General features: G+C 48.3%; 1 protein-coding gene across 3 annotated transcripts; it reads left to right on the top strand.

Annotated features, from left to right (window-relative positions):
- The first annotated feature begins 11,249 nt into the window (after positions 1-11,249).
- ATP5MC1 (ATP synthase membrane subunit c locus 1) lies at positions 11,250-14,574 on the top strand. 3 transcript variants are annotated; one of them, XM_005583589.4, is made up of 5 exons: positions 11,250-11,454; positions 12,151-12,198; positions 13,103-13,177; positions 13,858-14,036; positions 14,360-14,574. In XM_005583589.4, exons 2-5 carry the CDS (start codon positions 12,160-12,162, stop codon positions 14,472-14,474), a joined length of 408 nt encoding a protein of 135 aa, XP_005583646.3. In that variant the 5' UTR covers positions 11,250-11,454; positions 12,151-12,159; the 3' UTR covers positions 14,475-14,574. The 3 variants fall into 3 exon arrangements, with proteins under 3 accessions (XP_005583646.3, XP_005583644.3, XP_005583645.3); XM_005583587.4 differs by lacking the exon at positions 11,250-11,454 and adding an exon at positions 11,536-11,584; XM_005583588.4 differs by lacking the exon at positions 11,250-11,454 and adding an exon at positions 11,536-11,654.
- The last annotated feature ends 851 nt before the right edge of the window (positions 14,575-15,425 follow it).

The following is a 15,425-nucleotide window of genomic DNA, read 5'->3' as shown; positions in this document are numbered from 1 at the left end:
TGTGTGTGTGTGTGTGTGCACGCACGCACGCGGGCATGCACTGGACAACATGGCCTAGAATGTGGTACAGACTTTTTGGGGTATCTGCCTGGCTATGAGTCTTCATTCCCTCTTCTGAAGATACTTCCCCACAACTCTTGGCTTGGACTCCAAGTTTGAAAGTTTATTTTTTATGGCCGGGCATGGTGGCTCACACCTGTAATCCTAGTACTTTAGGAGGCTGAGGCAGGCAGATCGTCTGAGGTCAGGAATTCAGGACCAGCCTGGCCAACGTGCTGAAACCCTGTCTCTACTAAAAATGCAAAAATTAGCCGGGTGTGGTGTATGCCTGTAATCCCAGCCACTCGGGAGGCTGAGGCATGAGAGTCACTTGAATCCAGGAGGTAGAGGTTGCAGTGAGCCAAGATCACGCCACTGCACTCCAGCCTGAACAACAGAGGGAGATGCCGTCTTAAAAAAAACAAAGAAATGGCCGGGTGCGTTGGCTCATGCCTGTAATCCCAGCACTTTGAGAGGCCGAGGCGGGTGGATCACGAGGTCAGGAGATCGAGACCATCCTGGCTAACACGGTGAAACCCCGTCTCTATTAAAATATGAAGAATTAGCTGGGCATGGTGGCGGGTGCCTGTAGTCCCAGCTACTCAGGAGGCTGAGGCAGGAGAATGGCATGAACCCAGGAGGCGGAGGTTGCAGTGAGCCAAGATCAGGCCACTGCACTCCATCCTGTGCAACAGAGTAACATTCCATCTTAAATAAATAAATAAATAAAAAGATAGAGGAAGAGGAGGGGAGGGGAAGGAAGAGGAGGGGAACGAAGGGGAGGGGAGGGGAGGGGAGGGGAGGGGAGGGAAGGGAAGGGAAGGGAAGGGAAGGGAAGGGAAGGGAAGGGAAGGGAAGGGAAAGGGAGTTCATTTTTTGTGCCTAAATGCATAGTTTTTGTTTCTGTTTTTGAGATGGAGTCTCATTTGCCCAGGCTGGAGTGCAGTGGCAGGATCTTGGCTAACTACAACCTCTGCCTCCTGGGTTCAAGCCTCTCCTGCCTCAGCCCCCCCAGTAGCTGGGACTACAGGCACGCACCGTCATGCCCGGCTACTTTTTGTACTTTTAGAGGAGACGGGGTTTCACTATGTTGACCAGGCTGGTCTCGAACTCCTGACCTCGTAATCTGCCCAACTTGGCCTCCCAAAGTGCTGGGATTACAGGCGTGAGCCACTGGGCCCAGTTCTAAATGCATGGTTTTTAATGTTTTGATTTCCTACTTAATTATGTTGTGGCCAGAAAATGTGGTCTATGTGATATTGATTCTTTGGTATTTATTGAAGCTTGTTTTGTGGCTAAGTGGTCAATTTTGATAAGTGTCCCGTGTATGCATGAAAAGGATACATACTGTCTAATTGCTGGGTGCAGGGTTCTACATAAGTTCAATAGATTCAGGTAGTTAATTGTTCAAATCTTCTATGTCTGGCCAGGTGCAGTGTCCACACCTGTAATCCCAGTGCTTTGGGAGACTGAGGCAGAAGGATTGCTTGAGCCCAAGCAAGACCAGCCTGAGCAACATAGGGAGAGCCCGTCTCTACAAAAAAATTAAAAATTAGGGCCAGGCACAGTGGTTCATGCCTATAACCCCTGCACTTTGTGAGGCCAAGGTGGGCAGATATCCTGAGGTCAGGAATTTGAAACCAGCCTGGCCAGCATGGTGAAACCCTGTCTCTACCGAAAAAAATACAAAAATTAGCTGGGCATGGTGGTGCACAACTGTAGTCTCAGCTACTCGGCAGGCTGAGGCAGGAAGATTGCTTGAACACAGGAGGCAGACATTGCAGTGAGCCAAGATCATGCCACTGCACTCCAGCCTGGGTAACAGAATGAGACTCTGTCTCAAAAAAAAAAAACAAAAAACAGAGCCAGGTGCAATGGCCCACGCCCATATTCCCAGCACTTTGGGAGGCCGAGGCAGGCAGATCACTTGAGGTCAGGAGTTCGAGACAAGCCTAGCCAACATGGTGAAACTTCATGGTGAAGCCAACATGGTGAAAACCCATCTCTACTAAAAATACAAAAATCAGTCAGGCATGGTGTTGCTGGTGTTACCCAGCTACTCAGGAGACTGAGGCATGAGAATCGCTTGAACCCGGGAGGCGGAGTTTGCAGTGAGCTGAGATCACGCCACTGCACTCCAGCCTGAGTGACCAAGCGAGACTGTCTCAGAAAAGATAAATAAATAAAAATTAATCTGGCATGGTGACACATGCCTGTAGTCCCAGCTACATGAGAGGGTGAGGTGGGAGGATTACTTGAGCCCCAGGAGGTTGAGGCTATAGTGAGCTATGATAGCACCACTGCACTCCACCATGCACATCCTAGGCCAGGTATGGTGGCTCACACCTGTACTCCCAGCCTTCTGGAAGGCTAAGGCAGGTGGCTCACCTGAGGTCAGGAGTTCAAGAAAGGCACGCACCACCACCCCCAGCTAATTTTTTGTATTTTTAGTAGAGATGGGGTTTTACCATGTTGGCCGGGATGGTCTCAATCTCCCGACCTCGTGATCCATCCATCTCAGCCTCCCAGAGTGCTGGGATTACAGGTGTGAGCCACTGCGCCTGGCTGACCTCATCTCTTTAAAAAATGTTTAAAAAAAAAAAAATTAATGGGGTCAGGAGCAGTGGCTCATGCCTGTAAACCTAGCACTTTGGGAGGCCGAGGCAGGTGGATTGCTTGAGCCCAGGAGTTCAAGACCAGCCTGTGCAACGCGACAACACCCCCATCTCTACCAAAAATACACACAAAAAATAGCTGGGCATGGTGGCATGCGCCTGTAGTCCCAACTAGTTGTGAGGCTGAGGCGGGAGAATCACTGGCGCCCAGGAAGTCGAGGCTGCAGTGAGCCATGATTGCGCTGCTGCAAGTGAGCCTGGCTGACAGAGACTCTATCTAAAAAAAAGAAAAAGAAAAAAAAAATTTGACTGGGCACCGTGGCTCACACCTGTAATCCCAGCACTTTGGGAGGCCGAGGTGGACAGATCACCTGAGGTAAGGAGTTTGAGACCAGCCTGGCCAACATGGAGAAACCTGTCTCTACTAAAATTATAAAAATTAAGGCTGGGTGCGGTGGCTCATGCCTGTGATCCCAGCACTTCAGGAGGCAGAGGCGGGCAGATCACCTGAGGTCGGGAGTTCAAGACCAGCCTGACCAACATGGAGAAACCGTATCTCTACTAAAAATACAAAAATTAGTTGGCCGTCATGGCACATGCCTGTAATCCCAGCTACTCAGGAGGCTGAGGCAGGACAACTGCTTGAACCCAGGAGGTAGAGGTTGCGGTAAGCCAAGATTGAGCCATTGCACTCCAGCCTGGGCAACAAGAGCGAAACTCCATCTCAATATATACAATATATACAAAAATACAAAAATTAGCCAGGTATGGTGGCAGGTGCCTGTAATCCCAGCTACTTGGGAGGCTGAGGTAGGAGAATTGCTTGAACCCATAAGGCAGAGGTTGCAGTGAGCTGAAATTACACCACTGCATTCCAGCCTGGACAACAGAAGAAGACTCTGTCTCAAATAAATAAATAAAATTTTAAAAAATTAAAATTAAATTAGCCTGGTGTGGCGGTGCATACCTGTAGTCCCAGCTACTCGGAAAGCAATCCTTGTAAGGATTGCTTGAGCCTAGGAGGTTGAGGCTGCAGTGAGCTGTGATGATGGCGCCACTGCACTCCAGCCTGGGAAGGAAGGGGGGAGGAAGGGAGGAAAGAAGGAAGAGAAGGAGGTGGGGGAGGGAAGGAAGAATGGAAGGAAGGGAGGGAGGGAGGAAAGAAGGAAGGAAGGGAGGAAGGGAGGAAGGAAGGGAGGAAGGGAGGAAGAGAGGGAGGGAGGGAGGAAAATTAATTTATTTTCTCAGTTCTGGAAGCTGAGAAGTCCAAGATGAAGGCTCTAGCAGATTCAATGTCTGGTAAGAGCTTGGGCCCTGCTTCCAAGATGCTACCTTGTTGCCACATCCTCACATGCAAAAGGGGTAAGGAAGCTCTCTTCAGCTTTTTCTTTCTTTTTTTTTTTTCTCTTGAGACAGAGTTTTGCTCTTGTTACCCAGGCTGGAGTGCAATGGTGCGATCTCGGCTCACCACAACCTCTGCCTCCTGGGTGCAAGCGATTCTCTCCTGCCTCAGCCTCCAAGTAGCTGGGATTACAGGCATGCGCCACCACAGCCAGCAAATTTTGTATTTTTAGTAGAGACAGCATTTTCTCCATGTTGGTCAGGCTGGTCTCGAACTCCCAATCTCAGGTGATCCGCCCACCTCAGCCTCCCAAAGTGCTGTGATTACAGGCATGAGCCACTGCACCCAGCCTCAACCTCTTTTATAAAGGCAGTAGCTCTGTTCATGACAGATCAGATCCCTCAAGACTTAATAATTTCCCAAAAGTCTCCACCTCCTCAAAACTTCACCTTAGAGGTCAGGTTTCAACATATGAATTTTGTGAGGACACCAACATTCAGATCATAGCATGTTGTATATTTCATATTACATCTCATCATAAAACACACTATCTAGTGACACCTTGGTTGTAACAACATGAATGGCCACTGGTTCAGAATAAGGACAGTGTAATGCAACCTTCGCCTCCCAGGTTCAAGCAGTTCTCCTGTCTCAGCCTCCCGAGTAGCTGGGACTACCAGTGCATGCCACCACACCCAGCTAATTTTTCTATTTTTTTTCTGAGACAGAGTCTCACTCTGTCGCCCAGGCTGGAGTGCGGTGGCGCAATCTTGACTCATGGCAATAACCTCTGCCACCCAGGTTCAAGCGATTCTCCTGCCTCAGCCTCCCAAGTAGCTGGGATCATAGGTGCCTGCCACTGCACCCAGCTAATTTTTGTAGTTTTAGTAGAGATGGGGTTTCACCATCTTGGCCAGGCCGGTCTTGAATTCCTGACCTAGTGATCCACCCACCTTGGCCTCCCAAAGTGCTGGGATTACAGATGTAAGCCACCGGGCCCGGCCTAATTTTTGTATTGTTTTAGTAGAGACGGGATTTCACCAAATTGGTCAGGCTGGTCTCAAACTCCTGACCTCAGGTGATCCACCGGCATCAGCCTCCCAAAGCGCTAGGATTACAGGTGTGAGCCACCTCACTCGGCCCTCCTGATGATTTTAAGCCAATTAACAATCTGTCCTAATCAATAATTTCATGAGGTTTGCAAAATGATAATGTTCAAATTCTAGTTCATTCCGTAAAGCTTTTCTTTATCAACAGAATATTTGATTATCCTAAAACACAGTTCCTACCAGAAAGGCAAGATAAATGCTTCTTTAATTATCAATTTTCAAAGACAGTGTTAAATAGTAGAAAAAAATTCTTTTTTTTTTTTTTTTTTTGAGACAGTCTCACTCTGTTGTCCAAGCTGGAGGGCAGTGGCATGATCTCGGCTCACTGTAACCTCTGCCTCCCGGGTTTAAGCGATTATCTTGCCTCAGCCTCCCACGTAGCTGGAACTACAGGTGTATGCCACCATGCCCAGCTAATTTTTGTATTTTTAGTAGAGACGGGGTTTTGCCATGTTGGCCAGGATGGTCTCAATCTCCTGACCTCATTATCCGCCTGCCTCAGCCTCCCAAAGTGCTGGGATTACAGGCGTGAGCCACCGCACCCAGCCGGAAAAAAAAACCTGCTTATTCTTAAACCTGCTCCAATCAGCTTTTACCTCCACCAATCCACCAAAACTTCTCTTGTGAAGTTCACCAATGACCTTCAGGTTGCTACATCTAGGAGGTGAGGTGAGAGAATCGCTGGAGCCTGGGGAAGTCAAGGCTGCAGTGAGATGTGATCATGCCACTGCACTCCAGCCTGGGTGACAGAGTAAGTCCCTATCTCCAAAAAAAAATTAAAAATAAATAAAATTAGCCTGGCATGGTGGTGCACACCTGTACTCCCAGCTACTAGTTGTTCTGTTCTCCTAATTCTCATCTGACTTGACCTATCAACACCATTTAAGATGTTGATCACTCATTCTTCCTTCAAATACTTTCATTTTGCTTTCATGTCACCATCTTGCCTCAAATCCTCTCCTTGAATTTCTGATCTATACTCATTCTTTTTTTGTTTTGTTTTAACCTTGAGCCAAAAGATATATTTCATTAATTTATATATTTGATTTTTCAAAGTAAATGCAGTATGTATGAATTACATACAATTTAGAAAATGCAGGCTGGGGGCTGGGCGAGGTGACTCATGCCTGTAATCCCAGCACTTTGGGAGACCGAGGCGGGTGGATCACGAGGTCAGGAGTTCGAGACCAGCCTGGTCAACATGGTGAAACCCCCATCTCTACTAAACGTACAAAAATTAGCCAGGCCTGGTGGCTCGTGCCTGTAGTCGCAGCTACTCGGGAGGATGAGGCAGGAGAGTTGCTTGAACCCAGGAGGCAGAGGTTGCACTGAGCCGAGATAGCGCCACTGCACTCCAGCCTGGGTGACAAAGCAAGACTCCGTCTCAAAAAAAAAAAAAAAAAAAAGTTTTTAAATATCTTTAAAATATTTCATGTTGGTACTCAGATTAAATTTTTTTTTTTTTTTTTGAGACGGAGTTTTGTGCTTGTTGCCCAAGCTGGAGCGCAATGGCACGATCTCAGCTCACCACAACCTCCGCCTCCTGGATTCAAGCAATTCTCCTGCCTTAGCCTCCCAAGTAGCTGGGATTACAGGCATGTGCCACCATGCCTGACTACGTAATTTTAGTAGAGATGGGGTTTCTCTATGTTGGTCAGGCTGGTCTTGAACTCCTGACCTCAGGTGATCCACCCTCCTCAGCCTCCCAAAGTGCTGGGATTACAGGCATGAGCCACCGCGTCTGGCCTCAGATTGAATTGTTTTTCAAAAAAATCATAATTCAGCTGGGCACAATGGTGCACACCTGTAATTGCAGCTACTTAGGAGGCTGAGGCAGGAGGATCCCTTGGGCCCAGGAGTTTGAAGCTGTAGTGCCCTACGTTCTTGCCTGTGAATAGCCACTGCACTCCAGCCTGGGCAACATAGCAAGACCCCATCTCTAAAAAATCCCAGCTACTCGGGAAGCTGAGACAGGAGAATCACTTGAACCTGGGAAGCACAGGTTACAGTGAGCTAAGATCACGCCACTGGACTCCAGCCTGGGCGACAAAAAAAAAATGAATACATGTAGACTGAATCAGGAATGATCCACATAAAAATATAACTTGTTCTGGCCGGGCGCGGTGGCTCAAGCCTGTAATCCCAGCACTTTGGGAGGCCGAGACGGGCGGATCACGAGGTCAGGAGATCGAGACCATCCTGGCTAACACGGTGAAACCCCGTCTCTACTAAAAATACAAAAAACTAGCCGGGCGAGGTGGCGGGCGCCTGTAGTCCCAGCTACTCCGGAGGCTGAGGCAGGAGAATGGCGCAAACCCGGGAGGCGGAGCTTGCAGTGAGCTGAGATCCGGCCACTGCACTCCAGCCCGGGCTACAGAGCAAGACTCCGTCTCAAAAAAATAAAAAATAAAAAAATAAAAATAAAAATATAACTTGTTCTAGAGTAATAACAGAGAGGGAATATTCACTGAACACCAACGTGTGCCTGGCATCTATTTTATTTCATGTTTCTGCAAGATAGTAGGTAGTATTAATCCTATTTCATAGGTTCCTCAGTTTTACAGAATCATTAAGAGCGTATGCTTTGGGCCAGGATTGGAAGCTCACACCTCTAATTCCAGCACTTTTAGGAGGCCAAGATAGGTGGACCACTTGAGCCAAAAGTATCAGACCAGCCTGGGCAACATAGCGAAACCTCGTCTCTTCAAAAAATACAAAACTTAGCCAAGCTTGATGGCACACACCTGTGGTCCCAGCTACTCAGGAGACTGAGGCAGATTGCTTGAGCCCAGGAGGTGAAGGTTGCCATGAGCCACTGCACTCTCCAGCCTGGGCCACAAAAGGAGATCCTGTCTCAAAAAAACAAAAAACAAAAAAAAACAAAAAATCAACAAAAAAAACCAGGCCAGGCGCGATGGCTCACGCCTGTAATACCAACACTTTGGGAGGCCTAGGCAAGAGGATCACCTGAGGTAAAGAGTTTGAGACCAGCCTGGCCAATATGGTGAAACCCTGTCTCTACTAAAAATATAAAAAGTAGCTGGGCGTGGTTGTGGGTGCCTGTACTCCCAGCTACTTGGGAAGCTGAGGCAGGAGAATCGCTTGAACCCAGGAGGCAGAGGTTGCAGTGAGCCGAGATCTCGCCACTATACTCCAGTCTAAGGGAAAGAGACTCACAAAAAAAAAAAAAAAAAGAAAGAAAGAAAATGTGCTGGGCACAGTGGTTCATGCCTGTAATCCCAGCACTTTGGGAGGCCGAGGTGGGCGGATCACAAGGTCAGGAGTTCAAGACCAGCCTGGCCAACATGGTGAAACCCCATCTCTACTAAAGATACAAAACAATTAGCCAGGCATAGTGGCGTGCACCTGTAATCCCAGCTACTCGGGAGGCTGAGGCAGGACAATTGCTTGAACCCAGGAGGCTGAGGTTGCAGTGAGCTGAAATCGTGTCATTGCACTCCAGCCTGGGCAACAGAGCAAGACTCTGTTTAAAAAAAAAGAAAAAAAGAAAATGTTTTTCTGGCCAGGTGCACGTAGCTCACATCTGTAATCCCAACACTTTGGGAGGCTGAAGTGGGAGGATCCTTGAGGCCAGGAGTTTGAGACCAGCCCGGACAACATAGCAAGATCCCACCTGTAGTCCTAGATACTTGGGAGAGTGAGGAGGGAGGGTTGCTTGAGCCCAGGAGATGAAGGCTATAATAGTGAGGGATGACTGCACCACTGCACTCCAGCCTGGGCAACAGAGTGAAACCCTGTCTCTTAAAAAAAAAAAAAAAAAAAAAAAAAAAAAGAACGGCCGGGCGCGGTGGCTCACGCCTTTAATCCCAGCACTTTGGGAGGCCGAGACGGGCGGATCACGAGGTCAGGAGATCAAGACCATCCTGGCTAACACAGTGAAACCCCATCTCTACTAAAAAATACAAAAAACTAGCCGGGCAAGGTGGCGGGCGCCTGTAGTCCCAGCTATTCGGGAGGCTGAGGCGGGAGAATGGCGTAAACCCGGGAGGCGGAGCTTGCAGTGAGCTGAGATCCGGCCACTGCACTCCAGCCTGGGCGACAGAGCAAGACTCCGTCTCAAAAAAAAAAAAAAGAAAAGAAAAATTATTTAAAAAAAAAAAGTTTTCTTAAGAGTCTAGATTTGTGACTTGCCAGATTAGTGTAATTTTAAAGTATTTTTCTATTATAAAGTATCCATACTCATAAAAACATAAATCAATGTATTATACCCTCTAGAATTAACTATTAATTTTTAATATTTTTTCATTCTTTTTCCATGTGTATTTTTTCACAATTCTATGCATAGTTTTGCATTATAAAACATTTATCAATATAAAATCTTCTTCAAGGTCAGGCGCAGTAGCTCATGCCTGTAATCCCAGCACTTTGGGAGGCCAAGGCGATCGGATCACTCGAGGTCAGGAATTCAAGACCAGCCTGACCAACATGGTGAAAACCCTTCTCTACTAAAAATACAAAAATTAGCTGGGCATGGTGGTGTGCGCCTGTAATCCCAGCTACTTGGAGAATTGCTTGAACCCGGGAGGCAAAGGTTGCAGTGAGCAGAGACCTCACCACTGTGTTACAGTCTGTGCAAGACTGAGACTCCGTCTCAAAAAATAATAATAAAAATAAAATATTCTTCAAAAACATGGCCAGGCACGGTGGCTCACACCTGTAATCTCGACACTTTGGGAGGCCGAGGCGGGCGGATCACGAGGTCAGGAGATCGAGACCATCCTGGCTAACACGGTGAACCCCTGTCTCTACTAAAAATACAAAAAAATTAGCTGGGCGTAGTGGTGGGCGCCTGTAGTCCCAGCTACTCGGGAGGCTGAGGCAGGAGAATGGCGTGAACCTGGGAGGCAGAGCTTGCAGTGAGCCGAGATCGCGCCGCTGCACTCCAGCCTGGCGACAGAGCGAGATTCCGTCTCAAAAAAAAAATACGATTTTATTTCCCGTTTTATTTCTGCTTATTTCATTAAGTGAAAATATCATAACTTATTTCACCTTTTACTGTCAGTGGTACATTTACTTGTCTCCAATTTCGACAAACTCTGCAAATGCACATCTTTTTAAAAGAATCTGCATTTCTGATTCTTTAAAATAAATTTCTAGAAGTGATATTACTAGATGAAAGTGGATGGAGAGCTTAAAGGCTCTCAGTTACTCAAGAATTACTGGGTCAAAGAGGATGGCCCATTCATAGCCTTCGAATAAAAATAAATATTGCCAAACTGCTTTCAAGGAAGGTTTTCTAGTTCACCCTCTCACCAGCAATATAGGAGAGAGTGTGGCTTACATTAATAAAAAGAACTCTGCTGTTTTGAGCAATACTAAGTGGTGCATTTAAACTTATATTTCTTTGATTAGGAAGGCTGACATTCGTTCCTGAAATTCATATTTCTTCCTTAGTGAATTGCCTGTTCCTATCCTTTGCTCGTTTTTCTATAGGGATATTATTTCATCCTTTCAGTGTTGTTTTTACAAAATAAACAATTTTTTGTTTGTTTTTCCCCCGAAACGGAATCTTGCTCTGTCATCCAAGCTGGAGTGCAGTGGCGCGATCTCGGCTCACTGAAACCTCGGCCTCCCGGGTTCAAGAGATTCTCCTGCCTCAGCGTCCCGAGTAGCTGGGATTACAGGCACGCGCCACCATGCCCGGCTAACTTTTGTATTCTTAGTAGAGAAAGGGGTTCACCATGTTGGTCAGGCTGGTCTCGAACTCCTGATCTCAGGGGATCCGCCTGCCTCGGCCTCCCAAAATGCTGGGATTACAGGAGTGAGCCACCGCGCCCGGCCCAACAAATTTTTTAGAAAGCCATCTGGATGCTAGTCCATGACTGCTGAACACCGGCTGAGGCTCACAAAACTGCGCTCACCGCTTGGGGACTTTCCAGCCGGCCTTTACTCTCCATGGCTAAAGCGAACTTTCCACAAATCTCCACAGTGGGAATTACCGCAAAGGCGTCGGCTCTCCCGGCCTCGAATGTCTCGCGGGATCTCAGCTGTCCTTGGGGCGGCCCCCCCAGCACAACTACAAATCCCAATATGCAACGCGCCCCGTGGCCCAAGCGCCCGAATGAAGGCTCGGGGCCAAAGTCATGTGTCTGACTGCGTCACATGTCCCGTCCTCTCTTCCACGCCTTTTTCTTCAGCTTCCACCTTGGTCGCCATCTTGTGCGCGAGGTTATGGAACCTCTGAGTCCCGCCAACTCTATGGTCGAGCGTTTCAGGGATCAGCCAATCGTAATCCAGATCTCGCAGTAAAGCCCAGCCTCTATCCGCATGGAGGCGGGAATTGCCACGAAGCTCCTGTGGAGAGAGAGGAAGCAGCTGCGGAAAGCCAGTAAGAGTGGAGGAATCGATGACGCAAACCAATGGGGACGCGGGGATATTACGGCCAATGAGAATGGAGGAGGTCTAGGACACGTGGGTGGGGGAAGCTGAGAGCTGAGACCAAGGGCTAAAGCTGGGAGGTGAGTCTGTCACCTTGAGCCCGGCGAGTGCTGTGGGCCGAGCAGGGGTTGCAGGGCAGTGGGAGTGCAGGTGACTTGGGACCGGGAGCCAGCATAGGCAGGGTTGTGGGCTGGGCAGTGGGGAGGGGTATTTCCCCCCAGAGCTGGGATAAGCGATGGCAATCTAGATATGGCCTTATCAATGAATGTTAGTTACCAACGGTAATGAACGATTGACTGCCTCGGCTGGGGCGGGTCGACGACTGCTGTGTAAGATGGGCAGGACCCTGCGCGACACCTGCCCAGTGTCCGCCTCCAGTCTTCCTGGGAGACCATTCCCTTTCGCAACATTTCCCTCCTGGGGCTTGGACCCCTTTCCTTGACTTCCGATCTCCATGACTTTCCCTTGAAGACCCGCCGCTCTGTCCCTCTGACCTCTAATGCCCTCCTCAGCTGGGGCACGGTGCAAGGAAAAGAGTGGTCTAGGGAGGACGGGCGGGGGTGAAGGGGACGACCAAAGGTCGTCACTATAAGCAAACAACCAGGCTCTCAATGGGATAATTATTACTTTTTTTTCCCCTCTGCAGACTGAAAAAATGCAGACTACCGGGGCATTACTCATTTCTCCAGCTCTGGTAAGCTGCCGCGCCGCGGTGCTCTGTAGTACCAGGTGTATGGTGTGGGCGCCATCAGTGTTTAATGAATGAACCCAGGGGAACTTGGCGTCCTGATGATGTAGGCTCTTTGAGGTGGCTGTAGGATGTGATGAAGGTAACTTCTAGGCCTGTGAACCAAGCTATCTTGGCTTTGGAATGTGGTCAGAGAGTCTGGATTTGATTTTTATCCCCAGTCTGGCTTGGCCATAGAGACAGCCCACTAAAACAGTGGTTTTCAACAGTGGCTGCGTGTTAGAATCATCCAGGGAGCTTTTAAAAATCCTGATGCCTAGGCTGCACCTTAGACACCATTTGCATCAGAGTTTGGGAATGGGGGTGGAACCCAGGCATCTGTATCTTTTAGACTTCTCCAGATGATTCCACTGTGCAGCCAAGTTTGAGAACCACTTCACTAAAAAGTATTTCAAAAACGCCATGTTACAGATGGCTCTCCTGGATGGCTATTCCAGTCGGTTTCCAGGGCTGATTGGCCCACTCCATTTAGGGTATGCAGCTGTGAGTGTATTTTAGCGGAATAAAATTTGCCCCATCTGATTACTCGGTGATCTAGGTATAAACCTTTACTGTACCTGCTTTGGTATTAGTGTGGGTTCTTGTTCCATTCTGGAAAACCGATTAAGGCTGTGCCCAAAGGAGTGAACTTTGGTATGGTTTTGAATGGTGAAGGTTGCCACTGCTGACTACATCAAGCTATCAAGACAGCTGTCTCTGGGGCAGGCCTGATAAAAACAGGAATAAATTGACCTTGAAATACATTGAACTTATTCTGTTCATGAAATCTGTAGTCATTTTTGACAGCTCAGCAATTAGGGTTTTTTTTTCCTTGACTGATTTGGTAGGATGTGGCTTTCTGATTTTACAGATCCGCTGTACCAGGGGTCTAATCAGGCCTGTGTCTGCCTCCTTCCTGAATAGCCCAGTGAATTCATCTAAACAGGTAAGGGAGGAATAGCCCTCTTAGGAATGTTCCCAAGGCCCAGGGTGGTGGCTCACACCTGTAATCCCAGCTCTTTGAGAGTCTGAGGCGAGACGATCACTTGAGCCCAGTAGTCGAGACCAGCCTGGGCAACACAGTGAGACCCCATCTCTACAAAAAAATATAAAAATTAGCCGTGTGTGGTGGCATGTGGCTGTAGTCCCAGCTACTCCAGGGCTGAGATGAGAGGACTGCTTAATCCCAGAGGTTGAGACTGCTGTGACTGTGCCACTGCACTCCAGACTGGGTGACAGAGCAAGACCCTGACTCAAAAAACCCCATTCATTCATTAATTTTTTAAAAATCAAGGAATGTCCCCAGACAGGGGTCCTTCAGGTTAAGTTGTCTTTAGACCAAAGTGGGAGGACAGTTGGAGAATCTGTGTGCTTTAATAGTTCTAAGTCCCCCATGGTGAGCCTTGTGAGGTCTGCCTAACCCATGAAATTTCCCTAGTCCTGTCTGACAACAGACCCGAAGACTAATTCCCAGCATACTCTGCAATCAGAGTATTCTGCATTTACCAGGCAGTTTGCCAACAGTTTCAGAGCTCAGGTGGGTGGGGTGAGGGAGGTAGAGTCAGCCACCTTTCCTTATGCCATACTATCTCTCTGCTATCTTGCCTGCCTTGCTTCTCTTTCTAGCCTTCCTACAGCAGCTTCCCACTCCAGGTGGCCAGACGGGAGTTCCAGACCAGTGTTGTCTCCCGGGACATTGACACAGCAGCCAAGTTTATTGGTGCTGGGGCAGCCACAGTTGGTGTGGCTGGTTCAGGGGCTGGCATTGGAACGGTGTTTGGCAGTTTGATCATTGGCTATGCCAGGTAAGTTTGGGTGGCCTGGAGCATCTCCCACTGGAAATTCCACCGTTTGGGGAAGCCTCAGCTGAAGAATCTCCCTTAAGGAGCCTTCAGGTTGATTTCATCTACATCATAGTTTCTCCAGAGAAAGCATGTGTCCAGCCTGGCTCACTTAAACTTACCAGGTTGGTCCACTCTGCTTGTCCATCCAAATCCCCAGGATCTGTGCAGGCTAGGCCCTCTCCCAGGAGTAACACTCCACTCCCCATTCACCTCACCCTCCTATGCCCTCCCCTCCCCTCACCCCTTCCTCTCCCTCAACTGGCAGTTATCTCTGTCCCTGGCAGGAACCCATCTCTCAAGCAGCAGCTCTTCTCCTATGCCATTCTGGGCTTTGCCCTGTCTGAGGCCATGGGGCTCTTCTGTTTGATGGTCGCCTTCCTCATCCTCTTCGCCATGTGAGGCTCCGTGGGGGTCACCTGCCTGTTGCCGCTGTGACTCCACGCCATTCCTGGTGCTGGGGTGTACTAAGCTTTACCATTAAACACAACGTTTCTCTAAACCCCTGTCGGTGCTTCTGTCCTTTGACCTTCAGGAGGGCCTTGGTAGAGGGTGAGGAGAGGGAATTTGGTCAACCATTGGTGATTGGGAACTCCTCCAGGCTGAGAAGGAGCACTGCCATGACTGTAAGAACACAGAGGGTTCTCATGTTCTCCCAGGAGGATGTGGGTTTGTCTGAGTAATGAGATTCTTGCCTTTTCCCTTCAGATTTAGTACAGTTGGCCCTCTGTATCCATGGGTTCCATATTTGTGGATGCAACTAACAGTAGGCAGAAAATCTTCAGGAAAAAAAGTGAATGGTTGTGTCTGTACTGCACATGTACAAGACTTTTTTCTTGTCATTATTCCCTAAACAATACAGTATAGCAATTATTTATATAGCATTTACCTTGTGTTAGGTATTATAAGTAATCTAGAGATGATTTAAAGTAGATGGGAGGATGTGCATAGGTTATATGCAAATACTACACCATTTTATATAAGGGACTTGAGCATCTGGGGATTTTGGTATCCACTGAGGTCCTAGAGCCAATCTCCCACAGATACCAAAGGATAACTGTAACAACTGTATATTAATACATATATTCACAACTGTATATTAATATTAACACACAACTATATATATATATATTTTTTTTTTTTTTTTTGAGACGTAGTCTCGCTCTGTCGCCCAGACTGGAGTGCAGTGGCGCGATCTCGGCTCACTGCAAGCTCCGCCTCCCGGGTTCACGCCATTCTCCTGCCTCAGCCTCCGGAGTAGCTGGGACTACAGGCGCCCGCCACCACGCCCGGCTAATTTCTTTTTTGTATTTTTAGTAGAGACGGGGTTTCACCGTGTTAGCCAGGATGGTC

The sequence above is a fragment of the Macaca fascicularis genome, chromosome 16 (genome assembly GCF_037993035.2).
Source record: "Macaca fascicularis isolate 582-1 chromosome 16, T2T-MFA8v1.1".
NCBI lineage: Eukaryota > Metazoa > Chordata > Mammalia > Primates > Cercopithecidae > Macaca > Macaca fascicularis.
Note: the sequence above shows the minus strand (reverse complement) of the source record. Positions and strands in the feature narration are given on the sequence as shown.